Source organism: Chrysemys picta, chromosome 1, assembly GCF_011386835.1.
Source record: "Chrysemys picta bellii isolate R12L10 chromosome 1, ASM1138683v2, whole genome shotgun sequence".
In the NCBI taxonomy this organism is placed as follows: Eukaryota; Metazoa; Chordata; order Testudines; family Emydidae; genus Chrysemys; species Chrysemys picta.
In genome coordinates, this window is record NC_088791.1 from 83,955,808 (window position 1) to 83,981,026 (window position 25,219).

A 25,219-nucleotide genomic window follows, 5' to 3' on the forward strand; every position below is an offset into this window, starting at 1 on the left:
AATATAGGCTGGGGCTCCCTGGTCAAAGCACATCTCTCATGATGCATTATAGTCTTCTGAGAGAGGGGAGGCTGTACATCATGGGAGTCCCTAGCTGTGGTGCATCATGGGAGATATAGTCTAGCCAGGGAGCCCAGCCCATACAGGAGAATGGGGCTATGAGTCAACCAAATGGCAACTCCATTAGGCACCACAGTATCATTTCCAAAGCTAAATATTTCAGTTTTCAGGCATTCTTTTTTTGACCAAAAAAAAATCACAATATTTCACAGAAAGTGAAAATTTTCATTTAGCCAAAACCGCAAATTTCAGTCAAAAACAGTTTAGGCAGAACATTTTCAACCAGCCAAGGGTTTTCTCTTTCCTGCTGTGGAGGCAATACAAAGAAAGGCACTACATAGAGCTCAGCCATGCTTTGCCTTAGAACACTTCTTGTTATGCACATATCTTTGATTCTGACCTGATGACGTTTTTATGGTTTCCAGAAATTCCAGGGTTTGACGTACCTGAACTGCAGTTTTAACATATTAAGTCAGCCTTTAATATTGGCAGTCAATTTATAGTACTGACTGTGGTTCCAGAATCTTTGCAAAAAACTCCCCAAAATCCAACAACGCCAAAACAAATAAAATAACCCCCTCTCCGCCCCTTCTTCCCCAATCAAATATAATTATAGAAAATAAGATTAAAAATCCTCTCCACAAACTGCATAACTAGCTGCAGGCAATAGACTCCAGTACTTTTAATAGCATAGTTTTCAGCAGTGCTCACTGAGGCTCACATACCTTTCTCCTGAAGGCTGTCAGGTATTTTACACTTGACACATGCATCCGAACATGCTATTTTCTTACTCGATGCAGAGGATATTTATGGAATTTCTCAACCCCCTTAGGGGGAAATAAAGTACCCTACACTCTTCTGGTCTCATGCATTCAATGGGCTAAATTTACCAGTGACATACATGGATTCAACTCTGCTGAAGTCAATGGATTTGTACAGCCTTAGGCCGGGGAAGAATCTGGTCCAGTACGTTACACTTTAGCCAACATTTCCTCCATTTTTTCCTAAGAGCTGCAGTTTGGAGACCCAGTTCCTGCAGCTTAATGGGTTCTGCAATACCATGGCTAGTAGCTAAAATTACCCCTATGAAAGCTGTTAGCAAAGATCCAGTCTGAGAGTAAGAGGGAACTGGACTGAATCAGAGAGGCACATTTAGTTGATTTTATTTTTAACTTCCACATTACAGCCAGTAAGTGTCAAAATTTCAAAGACCCCTCATCCTCACATTTGCTCACCTACATTTTTGTGCATTTATATTTTGAGATTTGGAAATAGCTCCTGGCAATTTGCCCCTAAAATCAGCATTCACAAGTATCCTTGACACTGCAGCTCAGAAGTATAGCTGGGCCGCAGAATCATTTTTCCTTTAGCCATCTGAGGGAGGGTTCTCTTAAAAGTCTCTTTTGGACATGCCAGAGTTGCCTTTGGACGTTAGGAAACTGCCAAGCAAATTATAAAAGAGGCCTTGCAAACTCTCAACCTCCCTTCTCCCCCAAAAGGAAATATTTTCATTTTCTAGAGGCTAAGGGCCAGAAAGATTATTCAAGCAAATTCACACTATTCTTTGCTAATCTCAACTAGGATGACTATAACCACAGAATAAAGGTAGTTACATACTTATGGGACCAAATTTAGGGCTGGTGTAACTGGATGTAACTCCCACAGAACCCTTAGGGTCAAATTCAGTGGAGAAAGCAAACTGTTGTGCAAAAACTACACATTGGATGTAATATGGTCAGAAAATGATGTAAGCAGGAAAATAGTGTAACGTCCACTGATCTGTACCAGTGCAAAACAGCTACAAGACCTATCTGAAAGGCCCCCTGAGAATTCCCCATGCATAGGGAATTCACTGGTGACGTAAGCCATCCCCTTGCTAGTGCCCCTAGTGTAAAGGGCATGGCTGGAGTATCGGTACACCTTGGTGATTCCCAACTAGAAAGGCTGTTCTCTGTTATGCTTGGTGCCCATCCCAGGGTCCTACAATATTTTCCTCCTGAGTTGCACCAGGTGCACAAAAACTGGGCCTCAGGGTCTGGCCCAGTAGTTGCACAAAATGAATGTAAGTTACAGGACCAAGAAAAAGAAGGTGGGTTATCAGGAAAAGCAACAGGAAGGTGTGTGATAAAATGGACGTGGCTAATTACTTGCTTTCCTCTTTACCTTCCAAGATACACCAACTTCTGACTCCTTGGCATGTCTGTAATATTTGTTTCACACCTGCTGGATCTGACCTGTGGGCCTGCTATGGCCCCCTTCTGCCACTTTGGTAGTGGAAAGGAGCTATAACACTGGCTTAGCCCACTACCTGGGCATTCGCTACACCATCTCCTGTCCTGGTGCCCAGCCTACAGGGTATGACTGCGGAAAAGAGGATGTGGCTTTACTGTCCCATCATTCTGATGATCCCCTGACTGCTTGTCGGCATACCAATGTCAGTTAGGGGCGGTGATTTTTATGGTATTTTTATACTGGCAAAATCCATAATGTACATGTATTTATACTGGCAAAAAGGTGCTTTTACTGGCACAGCTTATGTTTGGGAAACTGGTACAAGCTACTCTAGCTAAAGCCATCCTTTGCCGGAAAAGGGTGTATTTACACTACGAGGGTTTCCCAGGACAGCTAGACTGGCCAACTTTTCTAGCGTAGGCTGAGTCCCAGAATGTTCTCTGGGACAGGAGCAGATGGTGCAATTTAGAGTAGCTTTGAGGCTGTTCTATGTAGCACCAAGAGCCTAATCAGCTTCCAGCTGGTTTCAATACTTGGGGGGAGCACAAAGGCTGATGCTGAGTTAATGTGGCTAGTTTTGCATGTAGTTTTGAAAATATGGTAACTGTGTGTAATGTATATGTGACTGGAGCCTAGGATAGGCGCATACTGTGAAACGCCACAAAGAAATAAAGTGCACCCCACAACGATACAGAATAAATGTAATAGACACTCCACATCACAGAGAAAAACAAACAGCTAAATACCCAGACAAAACAAGGACATCATGAAAAGAGGAAGGTAAATGTCCAAACATGTGGAGGGTCAGGACACAGCAGGAAATTAATTCTAAAGCATTGATGACTTGGAGCTTGGCAATTACAGCTATTACTGTCTGCGGCCTGATGATCTGCTTCTCTTAGAGCTGCTTTTGGTCTCTGTTTTCTCCAACTATCCTATCCCTAAGTACAGGGTCTGTTAGAGAAGCTCCCTGAAGAAGCTGGGGAAAACAATAAAGCAGCAGAGGCTACTGGAGCAGTGAAAATCTGTGGACATGGGTAGATTGGATGCTGCTTCTTGGAGAATATATTTATAAACTTAGAGAGATGGTTCAGGGGAATTCCGATCACATGGGTAAAAGGTGGTTTTCACATTGGGGACACTTTACCATGCACAATGCAAAGGATCATAGAATCATGGAAGTAAGAGACGAAAAAGGGCTGTTAGGTCATCTAACCCTCCCCTATCAACAAGACTGTCAGTCTGTGCTCCAAGGCTAGCTATGACTAAATACACCAGGAGACAGAGCATTCTCTTCCTCGTATTCAAACGTAGTGGCATTGAGATAGCAACACACAGTGTAATACACAAGAATACTTCGAGCTCAGCATCTACAAAGTGAAAATATTAATCAGCTGCCTGTCTTTGCTTGGGAGTTGCTGGATGGGAATACAATTGTGTGGGGAAATATCTAGGCTGAAATCCTGCCCCTGTTGAAGTCAATGGGAGTTTTGCCATTGACTTTAATGAGGATCAGGAATTCCTCCCTAGCTCTGTGTTATGAATGAAGGTTTTCTTTTTTGGAGCTGCCAGTGACCTTTGGAAACACCAAATATCTACCCTAAAAACCCTGTAGTGTAAAAGCAAAGAGAAACTCAGCAATTACGAAACTTGATTCCCTGTCCCTGGTTACACTGTAGCTGGGACTTAAAAATCCATGAGGGATATAAAATAAAACTGGAGGTACAGGAGGGGAAAGGGAGTTACCTTCAGTCAGATTGCTATGTTAAATGGTAGAATGCCCTGTTTTATCTGGTACACACCTTCTCCTGAGCAAATATTATATATTACTAACCTAAAAGTATCTTGAAAGATTATGGCCTAACAACGCCTTTATTTACTTTGACCTCAGTGCCGTTTTAATTTTCATTGCTACTCTGCAGTTGAGCAATAATGTTGACTTGAGCTAAGTACAGCATTCTACAGTCTTCTCTATAAGAATAAAAGGTTATCAGACATGTCCCTTGTTACCACAAACCATGCACAACAGAAGACTTTGAAACGTTTCATGCACAGACTGTAACCAGAATTATGTAGGTTCATCTAACAGTGTTCATTCATTTGCTGTTCAACTGGAGCTATGCAAAATACCACTAACCCTGTATGAGGAAGACACTTGAAAACTTTTGGGGGACTGAAATATTCCATACAGGAAATACCAGTCTCACCTGAAACATAACACTCTCTGTGACCCCCGTTCCTCAATACTGCACTGTGAGCTCCCCGCAGATGAAGATGGCTGCTTGTAAGGCTGGGATGGGTGTCTAGACAGGAATGGAGGGCTAGCCATTATCCCATAGAAGGAGTTGCTGGGATAGGGTTGGAAATTTTCCAAAGAAACATTTTTTTGTCAGAAAACATTGATTCGTCGAATCAGAAACTATTTGCAAGAAAGGGTCGGTTTTGACCAACTTCCTGCTTCAATTAAAAAAAAGTTTTAAAATTATCAAAATGCCCCATTTCTATATTTAAAAAAAAAAGTTTTGTTCTTTGATATGAAATTATTTTGTTTTAAAATTGTAGCTTATACTAAAAAAGTTTAAAAGGTCAAAAACTGAAACAAAATGTTTCAAAATTATTGAAACAAAATGTTCTGATTGATCCAATCCAAAGGTATCTATGTATTTAGTTAGTTAGCTAGTTATCTGGATTATCAGTGTGTGAAAAGTTTTATAATTTTGATTTTCGTAGCGTTCCGGGAGCGAGAAAAAATTCTGGAATCTCAAACTCTAACAGGATGGGGAAAATAATTTCCTGCCCAGTTGTAGCTGTGTGGACCGTTCTGGAATGGAAAGTAAACTGGCCAAGAGGAGGAGGTCAGAAAGGAAAGCACTAAGGGGAATCTGGAGTTGTGGGGGTGTCCAGAAGGGCATTTATAGGAGATTTCAAGTCTTTGCCGCCCCCAAATAAAATCACCTTTGCCCTATTAATTTGTGAGTTTGCCTTTATATACTTTGTGAAGTGTAACATTCTAAAGTTACATAAATCTTTGTGAAACCAGCTTAATGCTGTCAAAATTATTTTGCTGAGTTGAACAAATATTCTATGTTCTGTTACTAAGGGCTTGTCTACACCGGAAAATTAATCCAAATTAGCTAAGGCTATGGCTACACTAGAGAGCTTACATTGATGCAGCTGTGCCACTCTAAGCTCTCTAGTGGAGCTGCTCTAAGTCAAGGGGAGAGAGCTCTCTTATCGATTTAATTAATCCATCCTCAACGAGCGGCGGTAGCTATGTTGGCAGGAGAAGGTCTCCACCAACATAGTGCTGTCTACACTGGCATTTAGGCTGGTGTAATTTATGCCGCTCAGGGGGGTGGCTTATTCACACCTTTGAGCGACATAAATTATACTCACATAAGTGGTAGGGTAGACATACCCTTAAAGTGTGAATTTGAAGTGGATTAGTTAAACTGCATTATACCCCGGAGTAAACACCGTCATTCAGAAATAAAGTGACCTCAATTCAGTTTATCTTAATTCACATCCAAAGTGAATAAACTAAACTGCATTCAGGACACGCAGGGATTTAATGTGGTTTAACTAATCCACTTCAAATTCAAACCTTTAGTTAATTTGGATTAATTTTCCTGAATCTCCCCATGTAGACAAGCCCTAATATGTTCTTAAATAATAACAGTAGCAAAAGTAGACACTATTAATGCAAAAGGTAAATTATTAAGACGTTGTCTTATTGTAATAATTGCTGTCTTATGGTTCACTTTAAACATACATTATCTTAGCAATTTAATATCACAGAGTTCCTAAATATAGAGAGTTCCTTAAACGGATTTTCTAGTTACATTTTTAAGAGACTTTGTTAGGAGACAAAATCCTAGCCTTTATATCAGGCATATAACGTTTTGCACTTTTTAAAAATGAAATGCATGAGAAAAGTAGAATGTTATGGGTCAGTGATTTAGAAGTGAATGAAGGAAACTGACGTGACTGTGCAGCAAGGTTTATGTCCACCATTGTGTCAGTAAAAATATCCATTAATCATATCATCTGCACAAGTCTGCCTCCTGCCAAGATTGCTAAGCTTTTTAGCCAGGATCTTAGCAGTCTCTTAGGAGTTAGGGTCAGTGGTGATACTTTCAGATAATTAATTCTGTGACATGATGGTTGATCGTTAGTTTGATTTTTTCTATACACATTGGTATTTTTCCCTTTGAATTGTTATCTCCATTTTGGAGTAGAACTTTCCAATAATTATACTGATACTTAGTTTTGCAAGCAGGTTTTCTCTGTGCTAGACCCCAGTCAGTAATGGCCCTTCCCAACCTAGGCAAGGTTTGCACTGGAACTATTAGACCTGGGAGGACTGAATGATAATCTCTTTGTAAAACATTTCAGTTCAGTTCCTAGATTTGTCAAGCAAAGGCCGCTACCAGTGTACTGATACAACCCACTCCTTCCATCTCCAAGGTGGAATGTGTTGCTTGTCAGGTGCTCCCAAGGCCACATTCAAGTTCAACTCCCATTGAAGTCAATGCAAAAACTTAGATTGGCTTCAATGGCCTTGTGTTCACTAGGAAAAAAGGTGTGGTAACAAACATGAGGTAAAATCCTAGTGAAGACATGGCAGTTGTACCTCTAACACATGATATCAGGCCAACATAAACCCTAGGTTCCCCCATAGTGTTTAGGGTGATCTGCTGACATGTGAAAATTGCCTTTTTTCCTCTCATGGATTTTACCTCGTGATAGTTGCCGTGTGTCAGTTAATAGGAGGTAAGGATGCACCTTTTTTCCTAGTGAAGATGGGAGTTGGAAAAGACCCCTAGAAAGTGAGGGGCTGAGTCCAGGGTTCTAACCTGCTTTTTTCTGAATGGGACAGGAGTACAAAACAAAAACACTCTTGTATATGACCTGGCAATAATTATTGAAGAAAAATATCTGATATCACAGATGAGGAGACTAGAGACTGCAAATTAGGTAATGGAAGTAGGCAAAGGGACACTAGGAAAATATTTGAAGTAAAATTATTTAAGAAATGTGTTGTCTACATATTATAACATCAAAATATTATTTACCTCTGTAATGAAGGATTGAGGTCACATACATTTTCATAAACTGTATTCTAAGAGGAATCAGGTTGGTAAACTACACAAGGTGTATTATCTGGGATAGACACACATCTAGCCAGTTAGTGAAATCAAACATCCAGAGGAGAACGGATTCCTCTCCCAGCTGGCTAGGGCAGCAGAAAACCACAGTGGAACAAATAAATGCCCAATGAGATGACAAGGTTAGTTGCCACACAACTCCAAGTGAAGCCAATGGGAGCCACATGCCATATTCAACCACAGAATGCAACTCTACAGTTTCAAAGGACACTGCCAATTTCTCTCTTCTGAGAAGGGATTCTTGTAGTTGTTTCTGAAGAAGATGGATACAATTTTCCCTTAAACAACACTAACAGTACAGGAGCCAGATTCTGTCTGCTACATATGAAGAGACGGCACCAGATTATACTCTCTTATGCCAGTGTAAATCTTGTGAAATCAGTGGAGTTTGTAGCAGTGTAGCTGAGAGCATTACTTGGCTCACTACATTTCTCTCTCATTGTAATCCATTCAATGTGGTTTGTGGATTTGAAGTTCTCTACATGTCACAAATCCCTCAGAATGTTCCTGGGTGATTTTTGCCTTTGGATCTCCCTATGGACTATATAACTCAGAAGCCTCACCAGAGTCAAACTTGCTGGAATAATGTTAACTCACACTGAAATTTCTCCCTTCAGATCCACCTGCTTCTGAGAGTTAGATGAATTAGGGTTGTTGGTTTTTGCTAATTCCATCCACTTTTGGCCAAACCATCCATTTCGGGGCTTCTGCCAACACTAATGCAGAAGATGTGCTGATACGGAGATCTCTTCTCCAAAAATAGCTCAGGAATCCTCATTTAAGTGAAGAGGCAGCTGTCAGCCCCTCCAGTGTATAAATAATACTAAATTACGGACAGCCAGAGTGCTGACCCTTAGTCTGGCAAACTCTACTGTTTTTTGTAAGCAGCCTTAAACAAACCCAAAGATGAAGAAGTAAATGTACTGTTGAGAGCTTACAGCCCCCTGTTAAAGCAGCACAAATGAAAGATGGGAGGATCTTGTCTTCTAGTATTTAACCCTCAAGTTTCAGTAGGTATTTTATTAGTTAATTGACAGTGACTTACATTTGCAGGCATCTGGGACAGAGAAAGGCCTTCTGAGATCTCGGTAGAAGCCTGGCTTGCAACGCTGGCAATGCTGCCCTTCAGTGTTGTGTTGACAGTTATCACAGACTCCACCACTGCGATTCCCCGAGGCCAGCCATGCATCCATGTCAAAATGACACATGTCAGCATGCCCATTACATTTACATGCTGGGATCAAGCCAAAGGGAACAAAAAGACTCATTAAAAAAGGAAAGATTATGGTATGTATAAAAGGTTAATGCAAATGCTGAAAAATGAATATACAGCAGTAGCTGAAACAGCAAAGAAAATCAAATGTACATACAGGCCAGCAGATGTCTTTAAAAAAAGTACCCAGTTATACCAGCACTCACATTTCCAGTGTAACTAACTGTTCAAGGAATCTTGCAAGTGAGACCTGTGCCCTGTTGTGGGGCCATGGGTGAGTTATGTTGGTTTGAGTCTAATGAATTAGGGATTCATGTTTTGATGTAATGTAAGTCCTCCAACATCTTGTCAATATTGTTTATTTTCTTCATTTTCTTAGCGTATGTCTACACTACGGGATTACTCCGAATTTACAGAATTAGACTTTTGGCAACTGATTGTATAAAGTCGAGTGCAAGCGGCCACACTAAGCACATTAATTCAGTGGTGTGTGTCCATGTACCGAGGCTAGTGTCGACTTCCAGAGCATTGCACTGTGGGTAGCTATCCCATAGCTATCCCATAGTTCCCGCAGTCTCCCCCGCCCATTGGAATTCTGGGTTGAGATCCCAATGCCTGATGGGGCCAAAAATTTGTTGCGGGTGGTTATGGGTAAATGTCATCAGTCAATCCTCCCTCTGTGAAAGCAACAGCAGACAATCATTTTGTGCCCTTTTCCCTGGATTGCCCGGGCAGACGCCATAGCACGGCAACCATGGAGCCCGTTCAGCCTTTTTTCACTGTCACCGTATGTCTACTAGATGCTGCTGACAGACGCGGTACTGCAGCGCTACACAGCAGCATCCCCTTGCCGTTGCAAGTTAGCAAAGATGGTTACCAGCCATACTGTACCGTCTGCTGCTGTCATGGGTGCTCCTGGCCAGCCTCGGTAAGGTTGGTCGGGGGTGCCTGGACAAAAATGGGAATGACTCCCCAGGTCATTCTCTTCTTTAAGTTTTGTCTAATGGAGAGTCAGTCCTGCCTAGAATATCAGGCAAGCATACTAAAGAACCAGAGAGGCAAACGGCCGCTCCGGGTCAGAGCCCCAGACATCCCGCAGAAATGATGAGCTGCATGCCACTCTAGGGGGTGCCTCTACAACAAGCCCACCCGTTGCTTCCTTCCTCCCCCACCCCTCCCGGGCTACCTTATCCCCCCTTTTGTGTGATGAAGTAATAAAGAATGCATGAATTTGAAACAACACATACTTTATTGCCTCTGCAAGCAGAGATTAAAGGGGGGGGGGGAGGGCGGTTGGCTTACAGCAAAGTCGAGTGAACCACCATTCTGCACTTGCTCAGCCTATAGCTGAAAATGGGAATCTGTGATAAGCACTAGGATAGAACCACAGTCAGGACTGAATCTCCATTTGTGTGTGGGCCTTTGGTTGACACTGGTAAAATACAAAATGTCCCAGGATATGTATGTTGGGGGACAGTTCTAAACAGCAGCTTTATTTTTTTATTTGCAGGAAAAAGTATCTGATTGTGAGTCCTGCGAGCAAGGGGTAGGCTGGGGTAGGTGCGACCGCGCAGTGCTGCCGACTGGGAGAGCAGCCTGAGGCAGAAGCCTCCAGCTGGCATAATATTCCAGGCAGGACTGAATCTCCATTACACAAAACTTAAAGAAGAGAATGACCTGGAGTCATTCCCTTTTTTGTCCATGCACCCTGACCAACCTCACCGAGGCCAGCCAGGAGCACCCACGAGACGATGATGACGGTTATCAGTCATACTGCACTGTCTGCTGTCCGCAAGGCAAGGGGATGCTGCAGCACTGTGCCTGCCAGCAGCATCCAGTAGACATACGGTGACAGTGAAAAAAGGCGAGAAATGATTTTTTTCCTTTTGCTTTCACAGGGTGGGGGGCGGGGGGCTGACAACATATACCCTGAATCACCCACGACAATGTTTTTGACCCTTCAGGCATTGGGAGCTCAACCCAGAGTTCAAATGGTTTTCGGAAAGTGTGGGAACTGTGGGATAGCTACAGTCGTCAGTCGCCCCTCCCTTTGTGAGCGTCCATTTGATTCTTTGGCTTTCTGGTATGCTTGTCTCAGCTCCTTAAGTTTCACGCAGCACTGTGTTGAATCCCTGTTGTGGTCTCTGTCCATCATGGCCTTGGAGATTTTTTCAAATGTTTTGGCATTTCGTCTTTTGGAACAGAGTTCTGATAGAACAGATTCATCTCCCCATACAGAGATCAGATTCAGTATTTCCCGTTCGGTTCTGGAGCTCTTTTTTGATTCCGGGACTGCATGGTCACCTGTGCTGATCAGCGCTCCATGCTGGGCAAACAGGAAATGAAATTCAAAAGTTCACGAGGCTTTTCCTGTCTACCTGGCCAGTGCATCTGAGTTCAGATTGCTGTCCAAAGCGGTCACAATGGTGCACTGTGGGATAGCTCCCGGAGGCCAATACCGTCGAATTGCGGCCACACTAACCCTAATTCGAAATGGCAATGTCGATTTCAGCGCTACTCCCCTCATCGGGGAGGAGTACAGAAATCAATTTTAAGAGCCCTTTATGTCGAAGTAAATGACTTCGTTGTGTGGACGGGTGCAGGGTTAATTCGATTTAATGCTGCTAAATTCGAACTAAACTCGTAGTGTAGACCAGGCCTTAGGTACAGTTCTTTAAATTTACAGAATTAACACATATTCTAATTTAACTGGATTATGTTCAGGCTCAGTAAATATGGTTTTGAGTAACATGCAGAATGATCATGGAAGAAAATGATATGGATTCTGATGTATGCTGAAGGTCCTTTCAAATAAAAAATAAAGCACTCAAAACCAAATGTTTGAACAATGGGCCTCATTTATAAAAACTTTAGACATTCAAATGTATGAAGAACTTTCACATTATCACAAAACATGCCAAACCAACCTATTTCCCTCCTTTGACAGGGTTACTGGCCTAGTGGATGGGGGGAAACAGCAGACGTGATATATCTCGATTTTAGTAAGGCTTTTGACATAGTCCCACATGACATTCTCATAAGCAAACTAGGGAAATGAGGTCTAGATCAGGGGTGAGCAAACTATGGCCCACGGGCCACATCCGACCCCTCAGACCATTTAATTCGGCTCCCCCGGGAGCAGGGTCGAGAGCTTGCCCTGCTCCGGTGCTCCTGCTGGGGAGTGGGGTCGGGGGCTTTCCCCGCTCTGCCTGTCCGACGCTCCCACGGGTTCAGGTGGGACCTACATGAGGGCACACGTTACTGCAGCTGCACAACCCAAACGCGCCATCAGAGCCTGGAATGTGCAAGCCCACGTGCCTGCTACTTGTTGGCTTAGGTGACTCTGCTGTTTTAGTACTGTTAATTTTCCATTGTTGAGGATAAAACAAAGAGTAGTTGGCCAAGGAGTGCCAGCTGCATTGTTCAAATTAATCAAAGAGGGCGTGGAAAGGAGGTAAGCTTGGTTTAATTATTATAATACTTTATGATGGTATTTATAATAGTAAAGAAGGTTTAATGTTTATTTCCACTAAAATATATCTTTATTAAATAAAGTTTATTTGAATATCTCTGATTTGTTAATTTTGTGAGCATTCATGGCCCACCACACAATTTCCATACCCAGATGTGGTCCTCAAGCCAAAAAGTGTGCCCACCCCTGGTCTAGATGAAATTACAATCAGGTCAGTGCACAACTGTTTGAAAGACTGTACTCAAAGAGTAGTTATCAATGTTTTGATGTCAAACTGGGAGGCCGTATCTAGTTGGATCCCACAGATGTCAGTCTTGTGTTCAGTACCATTCAATATTTTCATAATGTCTTGGATGCAATGGTGAAAGTAGACCGGTATGGGCTGGTAGTACCAGTAAGAAGTGGCTGCCGGTACCATCCCGTATACAGCCAACTTTAAAGCGCTACCACGGCAGCGCTTTAACGTCACTGCCCTCCCCTTCTCCCGTCGGCGGCCCTGCCGGTAGGGACCTGGGGGGCAAAAGGGGAGGCTGCCCCGTGGCCCGGCGATTTAAAAGGGCCCGGGGTTCCCAGCCACTGCTGCTACCATGCAGCGGCCGGAGCCCCGGGCCCTTTTAAATTGCCGATGGAGCCCTAGGCGGCGTGGTCTGGGCAGCGCTGATGGGCTGGCCGGGGGAGGCTGACTCCCCAGCTCTGCCCCTTCCACTCAAGGTCTCACCCTTTTCGGGGGCCTGGAGCTGGGCCCCTGTACTGGTAAGTCCTCTGTGCTACTTTCACCTCTGCTTGGATGATGGAGTGGAGAGTATGCTTATAAAATTTGCACATGACACCAAGATGGGAGGGGTTGCAAGCACTTTGGAAGACAGTTCTAGAATTCAAAACAAGCTAGACAAACTGGAGAACTGGTCTGAAATCAACAAGATGAAATTCAATAAAGACAAGTGCAAAGTACTATACATAGGAAGGAAAAATCAAATACACAACTACAAAATGAGGAATAGCTGGCTAGGTGGTAATACTGCTGAAAAGAATCTGAGGATTATAGTGGATCACAACTTGAATATGAGTCAACAATATGATGCAGTTACACAAAAGGTCAATACCATTCTGGGGTGTATTAACAGGAGTGTTGTATGTAAAACACAGGAGTCATGCTGTACTAGGCATCGGCAAGGCCTCACCTGGAGTATTGTGTCCAATTCTGTGTGCCACACTTTAGGAAAGACGTGGACAAATTGGAGCGAATCCAGGGAGAGCAACAAAAATGATAAAAGGTTTAGAAAACCTGACCTATGAAAAAAGATTTTAAAAACTGGGTGACATTAGTCTTGAGAAAAAAAGATGGATGGGGGGACCTGATAGCAATCTTCAAATCTATTAAGGGCTGTTATAAAGAGAATGGTGATCAATTGTTCTCTGTGTGCACTGAAGGTAGGACAAGAAGTAATGGGCTTAATTTTCAGCAAGGGAGATTTAGGTTAGATATAGGGAAAAACTTTCTAATTATACAGGTAGTTAAGTTCTGGAATTGGCTTCCAAGGGAGGTTGTGGAATCCCCATCATTGTAGGTTTTTAAGAACATGTCTGCCTCACCTCAGTCCCTGGAAAAATCATGGAGCAGGTCCTCAAGGAATCAATTTTGAAGCACATTGAGGAGAGGAAAGTGAGCAGGAACAGTCAGCATGGATTCACCAGGGGCAAGTCATGCCTGACTAACCTAATTGCCTTCTATGATGAGGTAACTGGCTCTGTGGATGAGGGGAACGCAGTGGACATGTTATTCCTTGACTTTAGCAAAGCTTTTGATACTGTCTCCCACAGTATTCTTGCCAGCAAGTTAAAGAAGTATGGGCTGGATGAATGGACTATAAGGTGGATAAAAAGCTGGCTAGATCATCGGGCTCAATGGGTAGTGATCAATGGCTCCATGTCTAGTTGGCAGCTGGTATCAAGCGGAGTGCTCCAAGGGTCAGTCCTCGGGCCGGTTTTGTTAAATATCTTCATTAATGATCTGGAGGATGGTGTGGATTGCAAGTTTGCAGATGTCACTAAACTGGGAGGAGTGGTAGATATGCTGGAGAGTAGGGATAGGATACAGAGGGACCTAGACAAATTAGAGGATTGGGCCAAAAGAAATCTGATGAGGTTCAACAAGGACAAGTGCAGAGTCCTGCACTTAGGATGGAAGAATCCCATGCAGTGCTACAGACTAGGGACCGAGTGGCTAGGCAGCAATTCTGCAGAAAAGGACCTAAGGGTTCCAGTGGACGAGAAGCTGGATATGAGTCAACAGTGTGCCCTTGTTGCCAAGAAGGCTCATGGCATTTTGGGCTGTATAAGTAGGAGCATTTCCAGCAGATCGAGGGATGTGATCATTCCCCTCTATTCGGCATTGGTGAGGCCTCATCTAGAGTACTGTGTCCAGTTTTGGGCCCCACACTACAAGAAGGATGTGGAAAAATTGGAAAGAGTCCAGGGGAGGGCAACAAAAATGATTAGGGGGTTGGAGCATATGACATATGAGGAGAGGCTGAGGGAACTGGGATTATTTAGTCTGCAGAAGAGAAGAATGAGGGGGTCTCAAGTTGCAGTGGGGGAGGTTTAGGTTGGATATTAGGAAAAACTTTTTCACTAAGAGGGTGGTGAAGCACTGGAATGGGTTACCAAGGCAGGTGGTGGAATCTCCTTCCTTAGAGGTTTTTAAGGCCCGGTTTGACAAAGCCCTGGCTGGGATGATTTAGTTGGGGATTGGTCCTGCTTTCAGCAGGGGGTTGAACTAGATGACCTCCTGAGGTCCCTTCCAACCCTGATATTCTATGATTCGATGATTCGATGATGATTCTATGTTGGACGAACACCTGTCAGGGATGGTCCTGGTATACTTGGTCCTGCCTCAGCACAGGGGTTGGACTTGATGACTTCTGGAGGTCCCTTCCAGCCCTACATTTCTATAGTTCTATGATGAAGTGGGTTTTAGCCCATGAAAGCTTATGCCCAAATAAATTTGTTAGTCTCTAAGGTGCCACAAGTACTCCTCGTTGTTTTTGCTGATACAGACTAACACGGCTACCCCTCTGAAACCATTCACAAATTTGTTACTTCTAGAGAATGACACTTTCATCAAATTATTTAATTATTATTTTATTTTTTCTTTCAATTTAGAACACTACAAGAGTGCCCAAATGCAAGTATATACTCTATAAAGCAACATCTTATTTTTAAGTCCAAAGAAAAAGAGAGTAGCATTGGGAAGGTGAATGGATATCTGTGTCTCTGCACACATGCAGAGAGCAGAGCCAGGGACTCAGCTAGAAATGTCCAGAGAAGTATGTGGTAGCTACTGAGCATATTCAGTAGATTTCTTAAATCTTCATAGAAAGTCATCATTATGGTCAGGCAGGTCGTACATAATCTCTGTCTGAGATATGAGCCAACCAGAGCTCAGCAGAAAATGTTATAAATACAAGAGAAACTGAGAGACTGAGAGGGAGGGAGAAAGAAGAACATGATTCACGGACAGAAGGTTTGGCTTTGAACCTTTGGACTGAAAAATAAACTATTGCAATATAAAGCACAAGGGTTACACATACACAGGCTCTGAGAATTCTCCCAATCATTGAATATTCCAAAATGAAACATAAATTGCAGTCAGCTCACCCTTCTATCCAGGAGCAGCTCTAAATACAAATAATACCACATCAAAACACTGGCCAGTATTTCAGTCTACCCTAACTCCTTCAAAAGTCAGGCAAAACATGAAAGATGGTAAATCTGAGCTATTTCAGACCAGGGGCAGGAGGGCATTTGGAAGCCCTGATGCCTTCCTGGAGAACATCCTGTGTATAGTAGCAATGACCAGAGTTGTGGATTTATTGAGTGGCACCAGGTAAGACACTTCGGAGCTGATTCTTCCAGAGCTGCTGAGAGCCTACAGCTCTTGTTCACTTCATTTGGAATTATGAGTGCTAAGAAACTCTGAAATCCAGCCTTAAAAGTGACAAGTTAGGCACCTAGAACTTCATGCACACCAAATTAGTGGACACTTTAAAAAATGTTGGCCTTAATCTTTAACATTGGATATTAAATACCAACATTTAAAATCTCCCGGCAATATTTAAAATGGCAACCCCCCCCCCCAATAACAACCCCACCACCAAAAAAAGTACATCTTCATTAATTTATAGTGTATCATACAAACAGTTGTTAGTTATGGCTGATTCTACTTTATACTGAAAAGCCAGAAAATGAAAGCTGTGCCAACTCTTTATCTGTAGTTCTGCCTTTCATCCAGTGTCCAATACATTCTGTTTAACTGCACTGTGCCTGCTATAGGAGCCCAACATCTCAAGTAGTTGTGCTTTGATTCCACAAGAAAGCCAAGCAAATACCTACCATGTTCTTGGTAGAATTTACATGCTAGCAGCTTTTCAAACAGAGCAGTTACCAATGTTTAAACACGAGGTGGATGCTGACGTCAGTTCTCTACTCAGTAAGTTACTTCACAAAACAACCATCTGTCGTCTGGCTATTAGCTACCTTTTTGAAATATCAGAGAAAGGGGTGTGATAAGGAATTTCATTTATGCTGACAGTCTTGAGGCACTTTCATGAATCGGTTACTTACATCGACATTCTTTTGGGGCTCCAGTTTTGCCATTTGCAGCCTGCCAGGGCTGGTCATTGTAGAGTGGAGCACAGTGCTGACAGTGGTGGCCTGCTGTATTGTGCTTACACATGCACCGTCCATGGACCTAGTGAAGGAAAACAGAACCAGGATCATTCACAGCGTAGACTGCAAGGTCTCTGGGAGCAGTGACTGTGTCTTTATGTGTGTTTGTTCAGCACTTAGTCCAGTGGTTCCCAAACTGGGGTTTTTGGGAACCCTGGGGGGTTCACAAAATGTTACAGGGGGTTCTCGGGAAAAAATTCCCTAATGGCGGACAGAGCTGTCCCTAGGGACTCTGGGCACCATGGATTTCCAAGAACTAAATCCAGAGCCCCTGGATTTCCAAGAACTAAGCAGATCAAAGCAAGCATGTCTATCACAATGAGGAGATTTAAACTTCAAGACTCCTTACAAGAAATGGAAAGGGAGGTGGATATTTTTTGCTGTTTTTAAAATTAAATAGGCAGCTAGTGTTGTTTTTAAAATTATTATGAAGAACAAGTTTAAGCTTTGTTGTAACATGTGTTGTTTGCCTGAACTACTCAAGACCTGAATGCTTGTGTAAGAGGAACTCTTGAGTTGGCTTCTTAGATACCTTCATGATGTTTCACATCTGATACTTCTTGATGAAACATTGGAGCCTTGTCTTATAACAAGCTTATTCAAAGTGATACAAGCTACGAAAGTGAGATCTTGGAAGAGTGTTGCCATTTTCATAATGTCATAAAAATAGTGCAATGATAAATAATAATTAATAATAGTGTGTAATATGCATGTCATAAAAACAATTTTTATATTTCCAAGATCACTGCTTTTATAATTTATACTCAGGTAAAAGAGAAAATCCCTGGAAATATTCATTTTTAGGAGGGGGTTCGCGAGACAACATTTTGGTGAAAGGGGTTCACAGGTTGTTAAAGTCTGGGAACCACTGACCTAGTCCAATGGAGTCCTGACCCCGGTTCTGGGCACCATTGCAATAGTTAAATAATAACGGATAAAACTGAAAAGGGCCTGCACAGTGTCTGCCTCACTAGTCTGAAGCTAGTAATTGGGTAAATAGTCTGCATTTACGCTTTCAACCATATATACATATATATAACATCCCAAACTCTTCTTGTGATTTTCAAAGCACTATTGGTGGAGGGGCTCCGGCTATGGAATGAACTTCCAGAGGAGATTAGGTGAAGCCAGAGTCTAACTGGCTTTTGAAAACACTCCAGAACCTTCGTCTTTGAAAAAAATCTTTCCACCATACAGAGAGAGAGAGGCAGAGTTTTTATCTGCAAGGGAGAAGAGCCAGAGATGCTGTGAAATCCACTCAGGATGCTCTTGCTATTGATTTAATATTAAAGATGCACAGATACCATGGTGATGGGTGACAGTATAAAGCCCTAAAACAGATAGATTATTAATATAGAGAGTAGTTTTAGTAGCATATTCTCTGAGTTCCCATAGTTTATCATGTACCATTATATGAAAGCCATAAGTATGGGTACACACTTAGGGCCAGATCTGCAGCCCTTCAGGCTGCTTTGCACTGCTCCAGTGGTGCATAACAGCTGGAAAGCCGAGCGCAAGGGGAACCCTCAGGTGATGGAAAGCCAGTGCTCTACCAACCCCTCTTCTAGCCGCTAGCATAGGGAACACGTTAGAAGTGTCACCAAGGGAAAGTGGGTGTGGCCAGAGTACCATTGTGGCATGACTATTCTCAGATACCAGCATGGCCCATTGAAGGCTATTGCAGTCAGATACATGTTAGATGAGTCTTGAGCCTCATGAATACCTGCAAACTGAAAATGTGTTGTGGTGCTCAGTTGTAACCAGGCCATGAATCAAATGTGATCTGCAAGATGTTGCAGGTGTGCAGGCACATCTCTTAATATGGGAAGCAACTTCATCAATCATCCATGTTATCAAAAAACATTAATGAGGACTTTGCTATTGTAATCAATGCATACTTTTTGGAGCACTTAGAATAACAGAAATGTAGGGCTGGAAGGGACCTCGAGAGATCATCAAATCCAGCCCCTGTGCTGAGGTAGGACCAAATACAACTAGAGCAGCCCTGACAGGTGTTTGTCTAACATGTTCTTAAAAATCTCCAATGATGGGGATTCCACAACCTCCCTTGGAAGGCTGTTAGAGTGTTTATAGTCAGAAAGATTTCCTAATATCTAAACTAAATCTCCCTTGATGCAGATTAAACCCAGTATTTCTTGTCCTACCTTCAGTGGACATGGAGAACAATTGATCACTATCCTTTATAACAGCCCTTAACAGATTTGAAGACTATTATCAGGTTCCTCCTCAGTCTTCATTTCTCAAGACTAAAGATGCCCAGTTTTTAAAATCTTTTTTCATAGGTCAGGTTTTCTAAACCTTTTATCATTTTTGTTGCTCTCCCTGGATTCGCTCCAATTTGTCCACGTCTTTCCTAAAGTGTGGCACACAGAATTGGGCACAATACTCCAGCTGAGGCCTTGCCAGTGCCTAGTACAGCATGACTCCTGTGTTTTACATACAACACTCCTGTTAATACACCCCAGAATGGTATTGGCCTTTTGTGTAACTGCATCACATTGTTGACTCATATTCAAGTTGTGATCCACTATAATCCTCAGATTCTTTTCAGCAGTATTACCACCTAGCCAGCTATTCCTCATTTTGTAGTTGTGTATTTGATTTTTCTTTCCTATGTGTAGTACTTTGCACTTGTCTTTATTGAATTTCATCTTGTTGATTTCAGACCAGTTCTCCAGTTTGTCTAGCTTGTTTTGAATTCTAGTCCTGTATTACAAAGTGCTTCCAACCCCTTTCTAACTTCCACATGATGAAATTTGTAAAGGCCCTCCTAATATCTGGGCAGGGATAGCTCAGTGATTTGAGCATTAACCTCCTAAATTCAGGGTTGTGAACTCAATCCTTGAGGGGGGGGGCACTTAGGGATCTGGGGCAAAATAAGTACTTGGTCCTGCTAGTGAAGGCAGGGGGATGGACGTAATGACCTTTCAGGGTCCCTTCCAGCTCTATGAGATAGGTATATCTAAATTAAGTTGACCAAACAGAGGTGTTTTATTTTTAAATAAAAATTTACCAAGAGCAGTAATAGAAAAATAAATGTAAAACAGTACTTAGGGCATTTCAAATGAGAGTCTTTCTTCAGATGTCTGACTGATATCCAAGCTCAAAACATCTTTCAATGTTTCATTTTTGCTCTAAATGAGAGTTGAACACCACCTAATTGCTTGGCTTTTCCCCTTCTCCAGCTACACTTAAAATTATATAGAACAGAAGCTAATAAATCAAACAAGCTTGCGCAGATTACTTCCTATTAAGATAATGAGCTAGATTCACTGGTCCACTCTGGCTGATTTGTGCTGCTCTAACATTGCACAACAGCTGCAAAGCCAGCTTGACTGGCTAGTTACACCAGATTTATGGCTGCTTTAGGTTGCAGGAGTAATTGAAAGCAGTCAGAGTGTGCTGATGAATCTGGCTTAATATCTGGATGTGTTTTTAATTACTGCTGTAAAATGGTACCTTAAACTCTTTTGTTTGTGCTTTTATAACCTTATTTCTCAGTGCACTGTTTGCAACTGGGCCTCACAATAAAAAAAAGATTCTGGAGAAAAATGTGTATGTAAACATGGGACTATTATGTACTCCTGAAAGAAACTAAACAGAAAGGGGCCTTGAACATACTGTAAACAACCCCTGCTTAGCACACACCCGGAGTGGGCAAGCAGGTATTATGTAAATACTGTTTGTCTCAGAAATGTCCAGCTGCACAGTGGGAAAAATGTATTACACCTACCTGGATCTGGTGGCTGTGATTTTTTGTTTGAGTATGTAACACTTTGATGATATTTCTATTGTTGAGTACAGGTCTGTCGCATCTTACGCGCATTTAACATGCGCGATTTCAACTTTACGCAGTCGGCAAAAACAAAAAAAAAACAAAAGAGAAAAACAACAATTTTAATACTATACCTGTAGTGCGGGCGATTTCGCCCGCCATTGAACTCAATGGGGTTTTGGCTATACGCGGTTTTCACTTTACGCACTGACCGCGGAACGGAACCCCTGGGTAAGGTGAGACAGACCTGTATTATGTAAGACTTTGGCTGTTTGACAGTTAGACTGTACTAACCTCTTAGACCATGTTTGTGTCGAAGAAATCCTTGAGCATGTTTAGTGGAGTTCCCCATGTGACTTATACAGCTATCAGGGAAGAGGGAGCCACAAGGTCCGTGGATACATGCGTTTGATGGGGGAGAGAAATAAGGGAAACCGCTAAGGGAAACTGCTGTTCTGTGGCTGTGGTAAAAGAACAGTGTCTTCTGAATCAGGATTAGGCTCTTTGCATGATGAGTCTGTAGGACTTTTGCAGCCACGGTGCCACATTCTGGCTGGTTAGCACTGTTGAGCTAGCGTACCGACCTTTACAAACACACACTGCATGAGGATGACTTATTTAGGGCTAGATTGTGATTTGGACTTCACACCTGCACAGGAGACTAAGGTGTAAAAATCATCCTTACTCTCCTACCTGGGCAGTCTGAGCATTCACCTCCCTGGATCTAGCAGTCAGGGAGTGGATGGGGATTGAGTGCAGCCTTGGCTACACACCTCCTCCTTGCCAGCCAGCACAGCTGAGCTGCTGTAGGGGAGTGTCACGGTTTGCTGCTGGCATTTGTCTCTGAGACATTATGCCTCCTCGATACTCCTGGGGCACATACTCCTGAGGTACCACACCTTGCCCAGGGCTGTGCCTAAAGCCACAGTCTAGCCTAAGTGTTCAGCAATTCTTCCCATGCCCATTGGCCATGGAAAAAAAAAAAGTGGCAACTCAAAACAATCAGCCAGCAATTCACAACAATAGAGCAAAACAGCAGTTACAAATAATGAGAAGGATCAAGCACCCTTGAACTTCAACAAAGAGATATCATGGACACGACCCCAAGAAAAGGACATGTGGATCCAAAGTATAGCACCTCCTTTCTGTAATGAATTGTATATGTCAGTGTCTTATAATACGTTACATTATACTGCCAGAACATAAGGGGAAAAGGAGCAGAGATAAACAGCATGGGTTGTGTGTCCCAATACTTGTCCATTAATATGGTATATATAGCAAGAATGCCAACCACTGAATAACATGGCACTTGACCTCTGGAGAAAACGACTCTAATCAAGAAAGTGTGAGCAGTCATAAAACCCAGGTATAACAAAGAGAGACTGTTGTGATCAGAATGATAAACAGGTCATGTTTAGAAGAGCTCTCTGAATAACTTCACTAGATATGTTCTTTGTACTCATTGTGCTTACCATGGTTCTAAATGAGCTTTCAACCTACTAGTTTAAGGAATAAAAATATCAGGGCTACGAGAAAGTGTGAGGGCCTTTCTACTGCAGTGATGAGAACTGTTTTGTGATCTTTCAGGTGCTATGGTGAAGAGAACCCCATAAGAGCCAGCTCCTGAGGTGGTCTAATTGGCACAATTCCTGTTCAGATAGAGACAAAGTGGCAGAGTAGATGCATGACTCCGGTGTCGCTGACTTTCTTTTTAAGACATAGTTCTCTTGTGTGGTAAACTGAACAATTCCAAACAGAAAGTTGGTGAGGGGTGCAGTGGTAGTACCACACGAAGTAGAATTAGTAGCCTTTGACAGCCCAGAACTGCAATAACAGAGGTAAGGCTGAATTGTTGATCAGAGTTGAGGTGCTTTGGCAGTGCTTTCTCTGTCTGATTAACCAGAGATGGAAGCTTTCTCTTCTATAGCAAGACTCCTACTGCTGCCTGATTTGTTCAGTGACATCAGAGTGCAGTACGTGTGTTTATTGGAGACTTGTTGCAGTTTAACGAGCCCCACTAGCACAAGTGATGTGTGGTCCTGTGTAGTGACAGTTCAGCATTGGCCTATACTGCAGCACCACCAAGACATTACAGCAACTCAGGGAGGAAGGAGTCAGAGGTCACAATGCTGGTCAGCTGTTTGCAGCCAGACAGAAGTGACACCTGCTCAGAAACAGAACAGCTGTGAGACTGCAAAGACAAAGTGTTCGATGCCCTGCTCTGCACGGGCAAGTGGAGGAACCCTTTTTCAGGGTATGAGGGTGAGGGAGGGGGAAAAGGAGCCAGAAAGTGGGATGGGGAAAAGGGAGAAAGGAAGAAAAAAGAATGGGGAATGGAACGCTGTTATGGCCACATGCTGCTGTGCTTGTGTCTTAGAACTAAACGTGAAACACCAGGCCCTGCTGAGCTCACTTGTTATCTTAGATCATAGAAAAGGTAGGACCACACACTGCCCTGACTCACCTGTGCCACTCCCACTGACATTTGTGGACACTATCAGTTCCTGAACTAGATCTCACACCAAGTCTTTCCTGATAGCCACTGAAATCTCCCCACTTCTAAGTCTCAAATTGTGCTTTTGGGTCCTGACTTTGTCCCGTATTGTAAATCCATTATTTCTTCCCAGTGAGTCCTTTTTGGGGGGCTTCCTTTAGGCATAAGGGGCATATTGCCATGCAATCCCCTTTTTCAAGGCTTATCATGCTGTGCTGAATGAGCATCTTCAGAAGACTTTCCCACCACCCCCACATGATCCCCTTTCCAAAATGAGAATATCCATTCTTCAAATCCAGCTCAGGGCAGTGGAGACTGGAAGCTGTTACCATCTGATGGCTGTTTGGGGGCCTGAGTGAAATGAGTTTGCTGGGCTCTGTCTAGTTTGGCATGGACTGAGATCTACTTTACCGAAAACATCAACACAAGTGGCACTACTTAGCCCCCACTGGCAATTTCAGTTGAAAGGCCAAGGGCTGAATGGGCTTAAGGGCTCTTATCACCCTTAGGGATCATCCCTCAGATCAGGGACGGCAGTGCAGAGAAGGTTGTCCTTCCTGTGCGGTACAGTTCTGTGGATAAACAGAGGCTTCCAGCCTCATCTCTCTGCTCTGTCTAATAGCTCTGGAATTACTAGCAACCCCCCTTACACCCGTGCTAACCTAAAAACATGTATCCAACTTTCAACTCAGTAAAGAAAGCCATATACATTATTCCTGGTGTGTCTGAAGACTCTCGTGCAGTAGAAACAGGTAGAGAACTAAGCATCAGCAAATCAGCGTGTTTTAGCAGCACACAACACAGACATGTATTTTTATCATGAAGAACTATTGTAATGCATGCCAATGAAAGGGGGGAAAGGACAAGTGAAGGGGAAGTAGAGGGAAAGGAGAATGGCTAGAGGAACAAGAACACCTAAAGCCCAGCCTACACTAGTGCCAACATGATGCTTGCAGGAACTATACAATATGGCAGACAGGGCCTACAATCACCAATAATACTACAGTCAATGGGAAAGCAACTGTGGAATTAGGAGTGGGGTATAAAAGTGGTTAGAGAGGTAAAGTTGGTAACGAGTACCTGGTAATCTGATATGGCCAGATTCTGCAGTTGAAGGCACACATAGGCTTCCAATGATTTCTCTCTAGAGGCCCCATGTTCACCTGAATGCAGAGCTTGGCCCCCACTCATTGTTGATGGAAGGAGCACATTTTTTTTTCATTTCCTTCAATTTACATTTTCCATCTGGGATCATTATGGAACATTGCTAAATACACAAACACAATTCTCAGTTCCTTTCACTGCTTCAAGCATTCACACAGTCATCGGTTAATTTAACCAGAAATTCCTTTTCCCATTATTTTTCTTTCTGTCCTGGGGTCTTTATGTCCTAGTTCACTTTCACACTATTTCCCTTCTTAGCTTGACAGCTCTGTTGTAATGTCACTCATTACGCTATACAATGCAAACAGTGTTACAAAAGTTGACTTGTGTAAGATAAACGAGTGACTGATTTCTATGCACAAAGACAGTTGCTAGGGCATGTTTCCTTCCATTGCCTTTTGTTGCTGAATTAATACCTTCCAATGCTTCTTTTCAGATTGCAAATATGCTTGTGTTTTGGTCAATCTTTATAAAACACTTTCTCTGTGATTTATTACGTTCCAGAATTCACTGTAGTGAGCCAGAAGAAAGTGCTGTCTACAAGTAACGTATGTGTCAGGTCACTTGTTATTTATTAATTTGTATTTCTGGGTGTATCTACACTGCAAAAAAAAAAAAAAAAAGACCATTGGCAACAAGTTTCAGAGCCTGGGTTAACTGACTTGGGCTCATGGGGCTTGGGAACATCTACACTGCTATTTTTAGTCTAAAGTGAGAGCCCTATAGTGTGAACCTGTGTCAGCTGACCAAGGCACTATGACTTGCTGCCAAGGGTCCTTTTTTTGCAGTGTAGACGTACCTACAGTAGTGTCTAGATGCGCCGTCAAGATCAGAGCCCCAACTGTACATTGCCTAACACAAACACATGGTAAGAGAAAATCCTAGCCTCAAA

General features: G+C 42.8%; 1 protein-coding gene across 8 annotated transcripts in view; it reads right to left on the bottom strand.

Moving 5' to 3' along the window:
- Positions 1-25,219, bottom strand: part of NTN4 (netrin 4) — a 148,303-nt gene that overhangs the window by 33,601 nt on the left and 89,483 nt on the right. For all 8 annotated transcript variants that reach the window (XM_024099641.3, XM_005306505.5, XM_065560618.1 and 5 more), the window contains 2 exons: positions 16,769-16,895; positions 8,506-8,694 (listed from right to left, as the gene is read on the bottom strand). In XM_024099641.3, coding sequence (XP_023955409.2) covers positions 8,506-8,694; positions 16,769-16,895 — 316 coding nt within the window. The remainder of the gene's footprint in view (positions 1-8,505; positions 8,695-16,768; positions 16,896-25,219) is intronic.